General features: G+C 53.8%; 1 protein-coding gene across 2 annotated transcripts in view; it reads left to right on the forward strand.

Annotated features, from left to right (window-relative positions):
* Pald1 (phosphatase domain containing paladin 1) overlaps nt 1–15262 on the forward strand; it is a 60664-nt gene that overhangs the window by 23880 nt on the left and 21522 nt on the right. For both annotated transcript variants that reach the window (XM_013113959.3, XM_005070838.4), the window contains exons 2-10: nt 5266–5479; nt 8132–8234; nt 9099–9278; nt 10484–10648; nt 11484–11644; nt 11798–11873; nt 12641–12792; nt 13071–13170; nt 13420–13524. In XM_013113959.3, coding sequence (XP_012969413.1) covers nt 5295–5479; nt 8132–8234; nt 9099–9278; nt 10484–10648; nt 11484–11644; nt 11798–11873; nt 12641–12792; nt 13071–13170; nt 13420–13524 — 1227 coding nt within the window. In that variant the 5' untranslated portion in view covers nt 5266–5294. The remainder of the gene's footprint in view (nt 1–5265; nt 5480–8131; nt 8235–9098; nt 9279–10483; nt 10649–11483; nt 11645–11797; nt 11874–12640; nt 12793–13070; nt 13171–13419; nt 13525–15262) is intronic.

A 15262-nucleotide genomic window follows, 5' to 3' on the forward strand; every position in this document is an offset into this window, starting at 1 on the left:
GAGAGAGAGAGAGAGAGAGAGAAGGAACCACAGCACACAGACAACATACCTGTGGAGGTCAAAGGACAACTAGGAGTTGTGGATCCCAGGGCCTTAACTCTGGTCATCTGCTTGGAAGCAGGTGCCTTTATCCACTGAGCTATCTCATTGGCTCTGACTGCAGACACTTGATCAAACTTAAGGATGATTTTAGGCTGAGAACCTGGGTGGGAGCCTCAGGGAGTGCAGGGTCTCCCACAGTTTCCTAGGTAGGTCAATCTTGCTTTTGAGGACTAGAAAGCCACATTCCCTCATGGCCCGGACAAAGAAGGACCTCTGGCTGACCATGAATTTAGTTTGTTTGTTTTTAGATTTATCTATTTATTTCATTGTATGTGTGTTTTGCTTGTAAGTATGCGTGGTGCCCCCACAGGACAGAAGAGGGTGTTGAATCCCTTGGAACTAGACTTACAGACAGTAGTGTGTCACCTTGTGGATGCTAAGAGCTGAACCTGGGCCTTCTGCAAGAGCAGAAAGTGCTCTTAACCACTGGGCTCTCTAGCCCCTGCCCATCAACTTTTGATCCTTCTGCCTCCACTGACCAAGTGTTGGGATTACAAGTGTGTCCCACCGTGTCTGGTTCATGCAGGCTGGGAATGGAACCGGAGCCTTCTCAAAGCTCTAGGTTCAACCCCAAGTACCATAAAAACACAAAACAGAAAAGACAAATTAGGAGGTAGTAAATTGGCTCTCTCCTTCCCAACCCTTAGAAGGTCTCGTTTAGTTTTAGTTTCCAGTAGATACCATCCTAGGGTTTTTTGTTTTGTTTGTTTGTTTTTGTTTTTGAGACAGGGGTTCTTTGTCTAACAACTCTGGCTGTCCTGGAACTCAGTCTGTAGACCTGGCTGGCCTTGAACTCACAGACGTCCTCCTGCCTCTGCCTCCTGAGTGCTGGGATTATAGGCGTCAGCTACCACCGCCCCGCTTCCATCCTAGTTTTAAAGAGGAAGAGGTGGGGGAAGAGCATCCATGGGGCAGGAGTGAGGGACTCCAGGTGCAGGACGGACAGGACACTCCCATTACTACACTGAGTCATCTGGGGAGCCCCTCTTTGCTTGCTCCATTGTTGCTATGTAAAGCACTTCCTAGGCTCCCTTCATGGCCAATGGAAAGTCTCCTGGGTTGTAACAGTGGCCTTCCACAGGGGGATGGTCCTGGCCGGACACAGAGCTGGAGGAATGGTACAGTAGAGAGGCGCCATGACCTGTACCCAGCCTTGAAAACTTTACTGTAATTACACTTAGAAATCCTGACGGAAGCATGTTAGATGTGGGAAATTTAACAGAAATGGACAAGTGGACAGGAAAATCTGAGCCCCGGCTTGCACTGTTGGTGTTGAAGCTAGTGTTTTGTGTCTGCTTGTTGCCAAATGCTAGCCTTGGCTCCATGACTCTCTGTGGCTAGCTTGGCAGGATAGGCAGTGATGGATGCCTACTCCGAGCTGATTCCTTCTGGGAGCAGTTTGGTCGTCTGCTCCTTCTCTGAGGCAGGCAGTTGGTCCTGAGTCAGGGAAGATGCAGGATGGGAACAGTGAGAAGCAGCTTTTGTGATGCTCTACAAAGGTTGTGGGAGTTGAGACAGGCGTGTGTGGTGTGTGACCAGGGAGGCTTCCTGCAGGAGCTGGGCATCTGTTGGGTAGCATGTGAGGGAGTATGTTATGGGAGGGTGAGATGGCTCCTTGGTTGTGGGTGCTTGGTGCATAGTGCTCACTGATCCTGAGAGCTCAGTTTACTTTGCTGATGTCTGCTGGCCCAGGTGCTGCTCTGGACAAGCCAAGACAGCTCTGTCCTCCAAGGTGCCATTGAGCCCCTATGCAACCCCCAGCACCTTCACCCTGCTTTTGATAAGATTCTGTTTGCCTTTTCTGGATTGCCATGTGCTGCCTGCTGTGAGGTAACAAAAGTTGGTCTTTGAGGCCTGGCTTATTTCTCTTCTTCGTATGATGTTTGTGACTCCGTTGTGGCGATGTGTCTTCCGCTATGGCACTGTTGCTGAATGCATCCCCATGGCACAGTGTTTTGTTCCTTGGTCATCAGTTGATAGGCCATGTGAGTCCTGGGGCTATAGAGGGGCTGTCCTTCAGGCTTGTTCTCTGGTAGAGCCTTTTAAGTGGACATGCTGAGTCACATGGTGGCCATCTGCTTACTGTGGTTAGAAACTTGAGGACCTCTGGGCATGTGGTGGCTCATGATTTTCATCCCAGTACTTGACAGGCAAGGCTGAGGTAGGAAATGACTGTGAGTTCTCTTGGACTACATGCTGAGTTCCTGGCCAGCCAGCGCAACATAGCAAGACCTTGTCTCAACAAATACATAAGTTTCAATCAAACAAACAAAATAATGGAACTGTTTTTTGAAGTCGCCACAGGACTTCACTTGACCAGCTGTGTGAGAGCCTGGGAATTCCAGGGCCTTGATTATTTTGTCTTTGAAATCTGTCACTGAAGATGAGTGAGCGCTGTCCTCTTGTGTGCTTGTTTGGATGCGGACACATCCTCACGTCTGTCTCTTGCCCATCTTTAAGCAGTTCTTTTGTGTGTGTAAACTTCATATTGAGCTGTGGGATTCAGTACCTCTTTGGTAGGTCAGGCTTAAACAGGATAATACATGACAAATTCCAGGATGTCAGGAAATCCCCCTATTGGCATCCCTCCACTGTGGGCTTCTGCCGCTCCACTGGCCCAGAAACAATGGTCCCAACCCACCACTGACTGAAACCACCGGGCCTGTAGAACAGAATGAACCTGTCCCTTGTGTCAGCTGATTACGCCAGGTATTTCGTTATCCTAACACACAGCAGGTTCTTTACATACCTATGCCAGTGAACTCCCCAAACAGCCTTGTTTCGTGCCCACGGTCCAGACCTCTACCTCCAGGACGTCCCACAAGAGCCTCAGAGCCTCGGAAGCCCACTCCCAGCACTGCCATGCCTATCACAGTCATCAGCAGTGACCGCTGACCTTAGCAACCTTCCGATCCTCTGTGTCACCGTGTAATAGGACGTCTACATGTTTTAAAGGCCCGTTCAGTTTTCAAAGGATGCTGCCCACCCTAGCTGCTTGTTCTGCTGGCTGTGCACATCTGCATTGTCTGCTGGCTTTCCTTGCAGGCTACCAGCTGGGGCCCGTCATTGTCTATGAGCCCAAGGCAAGCAGGCGTAGAGGCAAAGGGTGGGTGGGGTAGAGCCTGTCCTGTGGGAATGGGCTTGGACTTGGCCTGTGGCAGCTGTGGCCGGCAGTGGATTCGTGCCCGTTTCCCCCTTTTCCTATGTGTTCCTTTCTTGGAGCTGTTTCCACTCACATTCCTTTGGCCCAGGCTGCTGGGAGGAGGCCTGGGAAACTTTAGCGTGGAGCCTGGCAGCTAGAGGGGCTGGTGAAGAAGAGAGAGCGTTCTCTCTCTGTGGCCCATCAGTTGGGGGTCCACCAGGAAGCCCCGCTTTGTGAGCTACCTGCTTTCCTATTTGGGAGTATAAAGGTTCATTCTTTATACCTTTGAGGGGTGGGGGATGGAGCAGTGTGTTGAGGGCCAGGGAGATGGGCTCTTACATACAGGTGTGGGGCATTCACCAGGACTGTCACGAGGCTCCTGGGAGTTTTCAAGGATACCGAGGCTAAAGAAAAGAGGGGATCTTTTCTGTATGGGAGGACCTGTCAACAGTTGGAGAAGGTTCTAGAAGGACGGAGGAGATGGTCAGTTTCTCTTGAGTCCCCAGGACAAGAGGTAGCTCTGGGGAAGGATACTCTGTTTACAGTGTTGGGAGGCACAGGGAGAGTCTATGGGCGCTGCGTGCTCTGAGTCAGGTCTAGGGACTGCGGATTGACTTGCTTGTCTTTGTGCTGACCCCATCACGCCACTGTTCACATCTCTGGGTGTCACTGCAGCGATAAGAGGGGGTGGTGTGGGGCTGAGGGGCGGGAGCAGACGGAACCCATGATCCCATGGTTTGCAGCTGGGAGAGTTGCCATGTTTTAGGCTACTTAGTGGGCTATCTCCAAGTGTAAAAGGGTATGCGGAGCTACCAGGATCCGCCCCCAACCCATAGTAATATCCGTTCCATATGTGGTGCCTGTGGCCACAGAGTTCCTAGAAACTCCCATGATCCCATTTGCCATGTCTGCCACCCTCTGTGGGACACCCAACCTCATTCTTCCTAGAAGACCCCAAGCCTCACGGGATCCTCCAGCTCTTCAACCGTAGCCCTTGAGCTTAGGCTGGCAAGACCCGTTTCCCTCTAATCCAGGACACCTGGCTTTCTGTGGGTGAGGAAGCGCTGCCCCCTCTCCCAAAGGCCGATGATGCTGATCAGACGATGGTGTTGGGTTCTGTGGCTGCTGTTCTCTTTGGACACTTCATCCGACGGAAGCTCTCCTGGCTGGGATGTCTCTGACCTCGCTGTAGGAAGCTCACGGGTAGAATGTCTCCCCGTGTGCCTGCCTTAGCGGCATGACACAGAAGAGAAGAGATGGCCTCAGTGCAAGGGGCACATGCGGGCCCACTCCCATCCAAGCCCTCTCTACCCAGCTTCATCTCCTGCTTGCTGAGCCCAGACGTCCCGGACCACCATCATCTCTGTGGGCAGCTCTCCCTTCCTGACTGTACCCCATGTCGCCCCATGATAAATGCTCTATGGCTAAGCTGCATCTCAGCCTCTCAGCCCTTCTTCTTTTTTTAAAAATTGTTTTCCTGAACATGTTCATTTTCTTTTTAAATTTTTATTTATTTTTACGTATATGGGTACTTTGCCTGCATGTATGTGTCTGTGCACTACATGTGTGTATGGTGCTTATAGAGGCCAGAAGAGGGTGTCAAGTCCCCTGGGGCTGTAGTCAGATAGTTGTGAGCTGCTGTGTGGGTTCAGGGAATTGAACCCGCATCCTCCGGAAGAGCGGCAGTGCTCTTGACCTCTGAGCCATATCTCTAGCCCTTCTTAGTGGTCAGCGCAGCCTGCTCTCCCCACCACCCTCTGGGGTCCTGGCTCGGTTTCCCAGGCTTCTTTCCTCTCTCCTGGGCTTGGAACAGAGACGGGCCCAGGAGGCCCGGGAGAAGCCTCTCTCTCTCTCTCTTTCTCTCTCTCTCTCTAAGTAGCTGGAGCTGGTCCTTATGTTTCTCTGTGTAGAACTCTCCCACATCAGCAGAGCAAGGCGTAAAGGCAGGTGTCTGCAGCCACGGTGGGAGTTGCCTCTTCCTGGGTTTCCTGCCCCTCTGAACTGTGCCCTCTAACCTGCAGGTCTGGGGCCCTGAGGCTGCTGGCAGACTATGGGTACAACAGCAAGCACGGCACAGCAGACAGTCTCGGCTGGCACCTCCTTGGAGGGCCTGCAAGGCGGCAGCACCATGGATGGCAAGCATTCACTCAGTGTGCAATCCTTCCACACCACAAGCTTGCACAACAGCAAGGCTAAGTCCATCATCCCCAATAAGGTGGCCCCTGTTGTGATCACGTGAGTATCGGGGGACATGTGATCATGTTCCTGGAAGACATGGCCTTGGGGTTGGGGGACGGACCTGCGTAACTTAATGCTTACAGACTACTTCTACTTTTGTAGATTGAAAACACCAAGCCTCACCCAGAGAGGTTAAACAGTATTTCTAGAACCACACAGCAAACAGGTATTAGGGCAGAGTCTCCTGTGAGTCTCCCGGTCTGTGTTCCTTACCCATGTGCATGGTGCCCGAAGCCTAGAGAAGGAAGACTGAAGACTGGCCAAAGGAGCATTCTTTTTATACACCCCCCCCCGCCATGTTTTTTTTTTTTTTTTTTCTAAAGACAGGGTCTCACTATGCAGCCTGAGCTGGCCTAGGACTTGCCATGTAGACCAGGCTGTCCTTTATCTCAGAGATCCACCTGCCTCTGCCTCCCGAGTGCTGGGATTAAAGGTGTGCACCACGATGCCCCCCAGTAGCTTTTTTTTGCATGGCCTTGGGCTGGAAAGCAAGCTGGTTGCTCGTCCGCTGTGCTCCATTTGGGGCCTTCAGGAACCCTGACTGGGGAGGCAGAGGTCCGCTCTCGTTAGCGTGCTTTCAGTAACCTGGATACAGAAGTATACAGGAGGGTGGGGAGGGTGGGCATCTGTGTGTGGACGAAGGAGTGGGTGCTTCTGGGAGCTGGAGACCGGAGAGTGCAGGGACCCTGGGGCTGTCTCCTGGGAAGCCGGAAGCCTGTTCTTCTCATCACACCCGAACGCCATGCTTTCTCGTCTCCAGGCCTTTCTGGAATGCAGGAAGAAGGACACGGGGCTCTAAGAGTTAAATATGTTCCACACATGGAAATGGCAGAGACTTGGGAGATGGGGAAGCCCGTGGGTGGTGTGATCAGGCTGCTAGCCCTGGGGCTTGGCAGGAAGGCAGTGATTACTATAAATTATTGTGCTGAATAGAAATGTCATGCAGAAGTGACTTGATAGACAAGTGGGTTGCTGGGTGGTGTAGTGCGATATGCCTTTAATCCCAGAATTTGGAGGCAGAGGCAAATGGATCTCTGTAAGGTCAAGGCCAGACTGGTCAACACTGTTAATCCCAGTACAGCCAGGGCTACATAGTGAGACTCTGTCTCAAAGGAAGGAAGGAAGGGAAGGAGGGAGGAAGGAAGGAAGGAAAGAAAGAAAGGAAAGAGGAAGGAAGGCAGGCAGGCAGGCAGGCAGTTGGGAAAAGCAGTTCTGGAACCTGGGCTCTGCCTCCTTGTTCTTTCTCAGTTTCCTCATCAACATGATCAGAGATGACAAGGGAAACGTGGAATTGGCGCGGTGTGGCTCAGACAATTATTGGCAACCTGAAAATGTGCTTGCGGCCCTCCTTGTATTGCAGAGTGTTTGAGGTGGAAGGGACCTTACAGATCATCCAGTAGAGGCTCCAGTTTATGGCATCCTGCAAGCCAAATCTGGCCCACCACCTGCTGATGTTTTAATAAAGTTTTATTGGTCCACCGTTAGGCCCATCCACTTGTACATCACCTGTTGATACCAAGTGCTTCAGTGGCAGAATTGTCATACTGTAGCAGAGCCTGCAAGACTCACAAAGGCAGAAATGTTTGGTTTTGGTCCTTTGTAGGAAAGGTCTGCAGAGCCCTGATCACGGCAGATAGACGTGAAGATTGAGTTAGATAGGAAAATGGGCTTCAGGGAGGCAGAGGGTGGGCCACTATGAAGTGTTACCAAGGTAGAGGTGGGGCAGAAGCCAGGCCCCTCCTTGTGCAGCTGTCCTCCGCCCCGCCCACTCGCCCACTCCTTTCCGGCAGGCAGCTGTTTTGTCTGGAGTCCCCAGCACGAGAGCCCGAGCTCTGGCAGGCAGCTCTCACGCACTGGTACAGTGTCAGCGTGGCTGTGTGTCTTAAGCAACAGTCATCCTGCTTCAGTCGTTGTATTTTTACCCGGCTTACTGTCTACAGAAATCATCATGAGCTTCTTTAAACAGCTGGTGTGTGGTCAGGCCTCTTGTGGGTGATAATTGGGTCCTAGGAATCAGAACACCTGGAAATGGCAAGGGTAGGAACTCACCCTTCGATCATGTGAGCTGAACTGCCCTCGACTCTAGGATTGGAAGTGTGGGAACTGTTCCAGTCACAGCCAGAGGGGTGGGCCATCCAGTGCCAATGTCTTAGACTCCAGGTTAGACTAGCATAACAAAGAATTGCCTATACAGGATGCTTGAATCAAGATGGATACTCACCTCTCATTTGGCTCTCCGAGCTGGTATGGCAGACCCTGACCCATCCAGGCTCCCCCAGTGTGTTACCATAAATCAGTCAGCATGCGCCTCAGTCCTCTTCTGCCAGAGGGGGGGGGGGAAAAAAAGCAAAGACATACTAGAAGGCATTCCCTTTGGGAGTGGTCCAGAGTTTGCCCCGCCTCACTCCCTGGCATCACATCGGCCAGAGCTTAATCACAGGACCACAGCTAGCTGCAAGGGAGGCGGAGAAATGTAGTTTGCAGTGGGGAGTAGCCCCAGGTCTCGGTCTCAGTTCTTGTGTTCTGTGTATGAGGGTGAAGGGGCAGCTGCATGGGTAGGGGTGAGATGGCTTTGCTGTGGGTTCTGGTGACTGTAAGGGACCAGCAAAGGTTTTCTGACTCAGTTTTTTTTCACTGTGTCTCTGGCAGGTACAACTGCAAGGAGGAGTTCCAGATTCACGATGAGCTGCTCAAGGCCCATTACAGGATGGGCAGGCTCTCAGATGCCACCCCTGAGCACTACTTAGTGCAGGTGAGGGAAGCCCCACCCACCCGGGAAGCCCCACCCACCCCACCCACCTACTTACCCCCTTCTCTGCTTCTTCTCCATGTCCACCTTCTCTCACACTGCTTCTGAGTGCTTCTTTGGAACTCCGGGCCACGCCCGGTCCCTCACTGGTGGGTCTAGTTGAGCATTCTACCATTGAGTACTGTTTGGTACTTGTCCCATGAACAGCGGTGAGAGCAGTGTGGGACTGACTAGACACGGGGCGACTGTCTGTCTGTCTGTCTGTCTGTCTGTCTGTCTGTGTGATAATCATTGTGGGAGTGAGTTTGTGGCTTGTCTGGGAATATAGGTCTCACTCCTTGTCAGTCACGCAGGGGTCACAGGAGATGGCCCAGGGTTCTGGTTTGCCCAGGAATGAACTCTTGACCAGCCAGTATTCTGGTCTTTTCTCTGTGGTCACTGTGTATCAATTCACTCAAGTCTGGAGTCTTGGAGCCGGTGGAGCTCCGGGGAGGAGCTGGCCTAGTTATTTTCTGGCTCAATCCAGACATGACCCTCTTTCCACAAGGCTTGTTAAGAGCTCAGGGTGCCCTGTCGTCCTCCCGGGAAGCTGCAGGCCCTCTCTGGAGTCAGCGCTGGCTTGCAGTTCCAATCTCTGCTCTCTTCAAGGCCTGGCTGGCTCCAAGGCCACCTTCTATGTGAAGTCTTCTTTGTTTTCCTGAATCAAACACCATTGCTGACACGGATGTCTGCCCCGTGAACCTGCAGAACCACGTCCCCACCCCCACCACAGGTCCTTCCTCCCAGCTCCCTAGAGCCCGGGACAGAGGTCTACCTGAGGAGAAACCCTTGCATCCCAGATTGACCTGTTGTGATTCTCTCTGCCAGGGCCGCTATTTCCTGGTGCGTGATGTCACTGAGAAGATGGACATGCTGGGTACCTTGGGGAGCTGTGGAGCTCCCAACTTTCGGCAGGTGCGGGGCGGGCTCCCTGTGTTTGGCATGGGACAGCCCAGCCTTTTGGGGTTCAGGAAGGTCCTGCAGAAACTCCAGAAGGACGGGCACAAGGTAAGCTTGCTGTGTCCCAGACTGGCCCTCCATGGCTCTGGAGTGGTTCACCTGGGGCTGGGGAAGGGAGTGTGGCTTTGGCCAGGCCTTAACCTTCAGGCAGAAACTGGAGAGTATTTATAGCATTGTCCTGTGGGGGGCGGTGCCCAAGGTCAGAAGCCTCTTGTGCACCCCACTCTTGGAGGAAGTGAGAGGTGACAAGAGAGCCACTTTCCAACTCTAGAGACTGCCACATGATGGTCTTGGCTGACCCCTAAATCTGTCAACTCTGTGAGGAAGGGCCCCCTTTTTTAGAGCAGGAAACTGAGGTCCTGAGAGGGAAAGTGGCTTGTTCAAGGTCACACAGCTCCTGTGTGGTGTCTGAAGGCTCAGACCCAGGCAATCAGACCACAAGTTCCTGCTTCCAAACGCTCTCTCTCACCTGCCTGAAGGAGTTGGGGTAAGGCCAAGGGGCTCCTGTGATTCCAGGTCCTCAGCTGTGGCAGTGACTGTATTGGCTTGGGAGGGGGTTGAGTGGCAGAGTGGACAAGAATGGAGAGCTGTGTGCAGGCCCCGTCTTTCCAGCTTGACCCTAGCTCCCTGGAGACGGCTCTGCTGTAGCTCAGCCAATGGCTGACTGCTTGGTGGAGAGGCAGTCTAGCCTTTCTTAGCTGGTCTTTGTCAGACAACTGATTCACCCAGGACTCTGCGCTAGGTATTGTGGGCCGTGGAAAGGACGAGAGTGTAGCCGGGCGGTGGTGGCGCACACCTTTAATCCCAGCACTTGGGAGGCAGAGGCAGGTGGATCTCTGTGAGTTCGAGGCCAGCCTGGACTATAGAGTGAGTTCCAGGACAGCCTCCAAAACAATACAGAGAAACCCTGTCTTGGGAAAAAAAAAAAAAGAAAGGACTAGAGTGATTCTGCCTGGGTGATGTGCAGCCCGCCCAGAGAGAAAAGACAGACCCACTGACATGTTAACAGGACTTGCCTCGGAGAGTGAAAAGACAGTCGCCCCAAGAGGAGAATTGATTCTTGCTGACTGAGGAGAGTTGGGGGGGGGGCAGGTAGCAATTAGACCGAACTTCAGTTTCTTTAGGATTCCTGTTGAAGGGACTGGTTCGGTGTTTCACCCCGGATGAGGGAGGAACTATCTGGGCAAAGGCCTAGATGTTGGACACGGGACAGGTGCCCGTGTGACACAGGGGTAATGGCTTCTCTTTGATAGGAGTGTATCATCTTCTGTGTGCGGGAGGAGCCTGTGCTGTTTTTGCGTGCTGAGGAAGACTTCGTCTCCTACACACCTCGAGACAGGGAGAGCCTTCATGAAAACCTTAGGAGCCCTGGGCCGGGGGTCAAGGCTGAGAGCCTGGAGCTGGCCATCCGGAAAGAGGTGAGGGCCCGTGATAGAGGACTTCTCCCTAGCTGGCCTGAGATGGGTGAGCGGAGACTCCAGTCTGCTCTCCAGGCCTGCCCCTGCAGCCATTCTGCGTGTGGGAGCCACCCGGCCCTCGCTGGCCCACACTCCCCTGCCCTGCTTGGGTGAGCGGTTATTAGCTGCACAGTTGACCTCTTGTTCCAAGCTGGCCTATTTCTGTCCCTCCCTCACCATGCTCCTCCTTCACCCCCCAGTCCTGGTTTAGGGAGGGGTCTGGTCTGGTAAGAAGAGATCTAGGGTAGGGTGCCCACGGCTGAAGTTTGGTTACTTACGGGTCACGTGGGAGCCCTAAGGAGTCGTTTGCTGGTTCTGTCTCAGATTCTGGGGTGTCTTCTTCTTTCCCACGGCACAGAGGCTCGGTGGGGGGCTCTGAGACAGCTGACACAGCACAGAGGTATATGAGTGGGATGCGGGGGTCACAGTGTAGATGTATGTGGGGGAGTCCTGGTCCTGCTGGGACCAACCTCTCCCTGCCTCTCTGACATCTGCTTCAGCTGGCTGAGCCCCCGGTCCTGGGATTCAGGCGGCTTAGTGCATTTACGCTGCCCCCTGGGCAGAGCCCTCTGGCTGACCTCCGTGGAGGTCACGGTCAGTCCATGCAGGTCTGGCTGCCCGTAGGCTTGATCCCTGTAGACAGGACAGAGTGCCTCTTGCCATGTGGCTCCCCCTTGAAGGAAAAGAAGCCTGCGTATAGACTCCCTGTGACCTGGTCGCCAGAGCTGGGCAGGGGCAGTCGGGGAGGCCCAGGCCGCTCAGGCCGTATCCCTCTGACTCTTGCTTCCCACGCCAGATCCACGACTTTGCCCAGCTGAGAGAGAACACGTACCACGTGTACCACAACACAGAGGTCCCGAGTGGGGAGCCGCACGCCGTAGCCATCCGAGGTGAGGATGATGTGCACGTGACCGAGGAGGTGTATAAGCGGCCGCTGTTCCTTCAGCCCACCTACAGGTACCTGGAGCTGACGTCCTCTCTGGGCTGGCTCTCCAGCTGCTACCTCAGTTCCCCCGTCTGCACGTCAGGCCTGTGCTTGGGGATGAGGGCTTGAGCTGCCGCTGCTCAGGGTCGTTGCCCGGCTCATGGGCTGTTCTCTTCCTCTGGCAGGTATCACCGCCTCCCCCTGCCAGAGCAAGGGGCCCCCCTGGAAGCCCAGTTTGATGCCTTTGTCAGTGTCCTCCGGGTAAGTGGGACTAAGGGGAGTTCTGGGATTGGTAGGTAGGAACAGGTGCCACTCATTGATCTCCATGGAGATGCCCAGGGTGGTGTGGCCTCAGACTGTTTCTATGGAATGTTCGATGTATGATGTATATAGGGTCCGATATTTTGGGGTGTGGGGTGGTGTCTATGTCCTTATGTATGCATATATGTATCCTTCTGCAGTGTGTGTGCAGGTATCTGTGTGTGCACAGGTGCACTCGAGTACACATGCTGCAATTCTCTAATGCCAGAGTCTAGTACTAATGCCTGGAGGACCCGGTTCTAGCCGTGGCTTGGCTGCACACTCACTTGTGAGGTGTTGGAGGCTGTTCCTCCTCTCCAGACCTCTCCTTCCTCTCTTCAGTCAAGCTTGTCCCACAGGCTTGTTTGCTGATATTTACTGGGGAGGAGGGGGGCTTCTGTCCCAACCCATTTTGGGATAGTGCCTTAATTTGTATTACATGGGGAGGGGCGTCAGGTCAGTGTAGGGCCTGGGACCCTGTGAGTGGCTCCTATTCCAGACCCCACGAGATTCCTGGCATGTTCTCTGAGTTCCCTTGAGACTGGGCAGGGGCAGGCCCTGAGGCCCTGGGATCAGATGGATCAGATCTGGCTGTGGGCTTGACATCAGAGGCAGTGCCACTTGTTTGACCCCAGCTTGTTGCAGATGTCATGAGCTTGCCTGGGCTTCAGCCTCGGGGTTTTCCTGTCACACTCTTGCCTGATGGTCATTCATGTTCCCTCCTGCAGGAGACCCCCAGCCTTCTGTGGCTCCGAGATAACCACGGGCTTCCCCCTGCCCTCCTGTTCAGCTGCCAGTCAGGTGTGGGCAGGACCAACGTGGGCATGGTCCTGGGTACCCTCGTGCTGTTCCACTACCGTAGAACCGCCTCCCAGCCAGAGTGAGTCCTGGGGTCCAGCCAGGCAAGGAGTTGGAAGGACAAGAGAGGAGAGGGGAAAGCCATTTCCAGGATGATGGGGCCACATCCAGAAGCCTGGCATCATTGCCTTATTTGCCAGGCTTGCATGGTGTCCTGGAGAGGCACTGGGCCCTTCTGGGCCTTCATTCTCCCAGTGAAATGCAGAAGGAGCCTGAAGTCTGATGCTTCCCAGGGGGCTGATGGGTGGTAGAGGGCTGCGTGGCTGTCCCTCAACACACTCCTGACTCTCGCCTTGTCAGGGCTGCCTCCTTGCTGACCAAACCCCTGCCCATGGAGCAGTTTCAGGTGATCCAAGGCTTCATCTGCATGGTGCCCCAGGGGAAGAAGATGGTGGAGGAGGTGAGTGAGGGGCTGGGCCAGAAAGGGGGAGGGGTGTGGTTGCTCCTGTCACTGGTGTGTGTGTCTGTGAGTGTGTGTGTCTGTGAGTGTGTGCGTGTGTGAGTGTATGTCTGTGAGTGTGTGTGTTTGTGTGTGTGTCTGTGAGTGTGAGTGTGAGTGTGTGTGTGTGTGTGTGTGTGTCTCTTCATCTCTCATTCTCTTTCTCTCTGACAGTCCTCTCCCGTTCTCTGTCCCCTGTTCTGGCCCTAGGTGGATCAAGCTGTCACTGCCTGTGCAGAGTTACACGACCTGAAGGAAGAGGTCCTGAAGAACCAGAGGAAGCTGGAAGGCATCAGGCCAGAGATCGCAGCGCAGGTGAGGCCGGGAGGAGCATGCTGCACTCTGCCTGGGGACTGGGATTTTTCAGCCTGATTGTTCCTGGCTGCTGCTTCTCCGCTAGCTTCTGGAGGGGGTGGGGTGGGCAGCTGGACCAGCGGGAAGGATGAGGAAGAGGAAGTTTATTTTTTCTGAGCAGGTCTCTTGGCTGCAGAATAAACACACGGACAGAGGGGCCTGCTGAGACCACTGGACGCAGACGTTTCCCAGTTGATCGCATTAGTCAGCCTTACATTAGGGCGATGGAAAACCTGAAGCCGAGACAGTTGGCTTGTAAAAAGGAAAGGCTTAGCCAGGGCTGGTGCAGGCTTGTAATACCCACACTACCGCTGAGGCAGGGGTGCGTGTGGGGGGAATGGGCTCAAGGGTAGCCTGGGATGCATGGTGTGTTTCAGGTCAGCAGAGAGAAGAGGTAGGGAGAAGGGGAGAGGGGGAGGGAGGGAAAAGAGGAGAGGAGGGGAGAGGGCATGTGCATACCTCATTAGCTCTGTTCTTCAGGCCAGCCCATTATGGTGGGACAGCATTTCTCTCACATCATGGCCAGGGGACAAAAAGTTAAGAAGAGGCAGCCAGCATCCTGCAGTCCCCCTGTTGGAGCACATCTCTAATGAGCTAAAGCACTTCTGCTGGGCTCTGCCCCTTAAGGAACCTGTTCCCTTCCCTCGGTGTCACTCCAGGATCCAGCCTTTACTTCAGAGGCCTCTGGGGGCCTCTGGGGATTCATACAGGAGCTCTTCCTACAAAGGAACGGTCTGGGGCTTCCCTGGGAAGAGCAGGCTGTATCCATCCCACAACTTCAGGAGTGCTGAGCTGGCTCACGGTCCCTGTCCCTAGCTCTAGGGAGAAGAGGGGGCTAACAGTGTTTCTGTACAGCATACGGAAAGAATCTAAGCCCTTGCAACCTTTTCTTTCTTTGACCCTGAAAAAAAAAAAGTCCTTGAGAGCTGTGTTCTGTGATGGGAAAACTGAGAAGTCAGAACCAGGAAAAACAATGGCTCCTCATGCCGGCCACTGCCCAGGCATGCTTTTTTACTGTGTGGTTTGTTTGTTTGTTTGTTTGTTTGCTTGTGATTCTCTGTGTAGCTGCCCCTGCTTCTAGTTTTAATGTGAATCCATGGATTTTTGTCATTGAGAAGATTTTTAGTGGCTGTCTCTTAAACTCATAGCCAGGTCTGATGAGTCAGAGTGGGGGGCTCCCGGTCTGGTCATAGTTGTAGTGTCACTTACAGGGTGGGGGCTTGGGCAAGTACTGTACCTTCATTGCCCCGTTTGTGAAGTGGGGCAGGGATGGTAAGTGGCCGGGAGGACTGTTGGGGTGATGTGAGGAAAGATGCATGGACCACTTAGAAGAGGACTGATTGTCACCTGCTACTGTCGCCAGCCAGGCACCAGTTGTTGACCGTGAGCTGCTTCAGGTCCCCCATCCTGTAATTGCTTTTGTCTGGAGCGACTTCATGTCGCGTTAACGTTAGGATTCCCCTCTTGCATCTGCAGCGGGGGTCGTCAGAGCCCAGGGTTATCCCTTAGTCTGGACCAGGGGTCAGCAGGGACCATCAGAGCTTGGCTCATGCTCCATCTCTGTTTCGCTAGCGTCGTCTTGTGGTTGACTCACGTGCCACTGGCAGAGCTATCATGCTGCCATGGCAACATAGAGGGTGTGACTGAGACTGTGCCCACCCCCAACATCTAGTATACTCATGCTCTAGTTTTCTATAGA

This window comes from Mesocricetus auratus, unplaced genomic scaffold (assembly GCF_017639785.1).
Source record: "Mesocricetus auratus isolate SY011 unplaced genomic scaffold, BCM_Maur_2.0 Super-Scaffold_100027, whole genome shotgun sequence".
NCBI classification, from domain to species: Eukaryota; Metazoa; Chordata; class Mammalia; order Rodentia; family Cricetidae; genus Mesocricetus; species Mesocricetus auratus.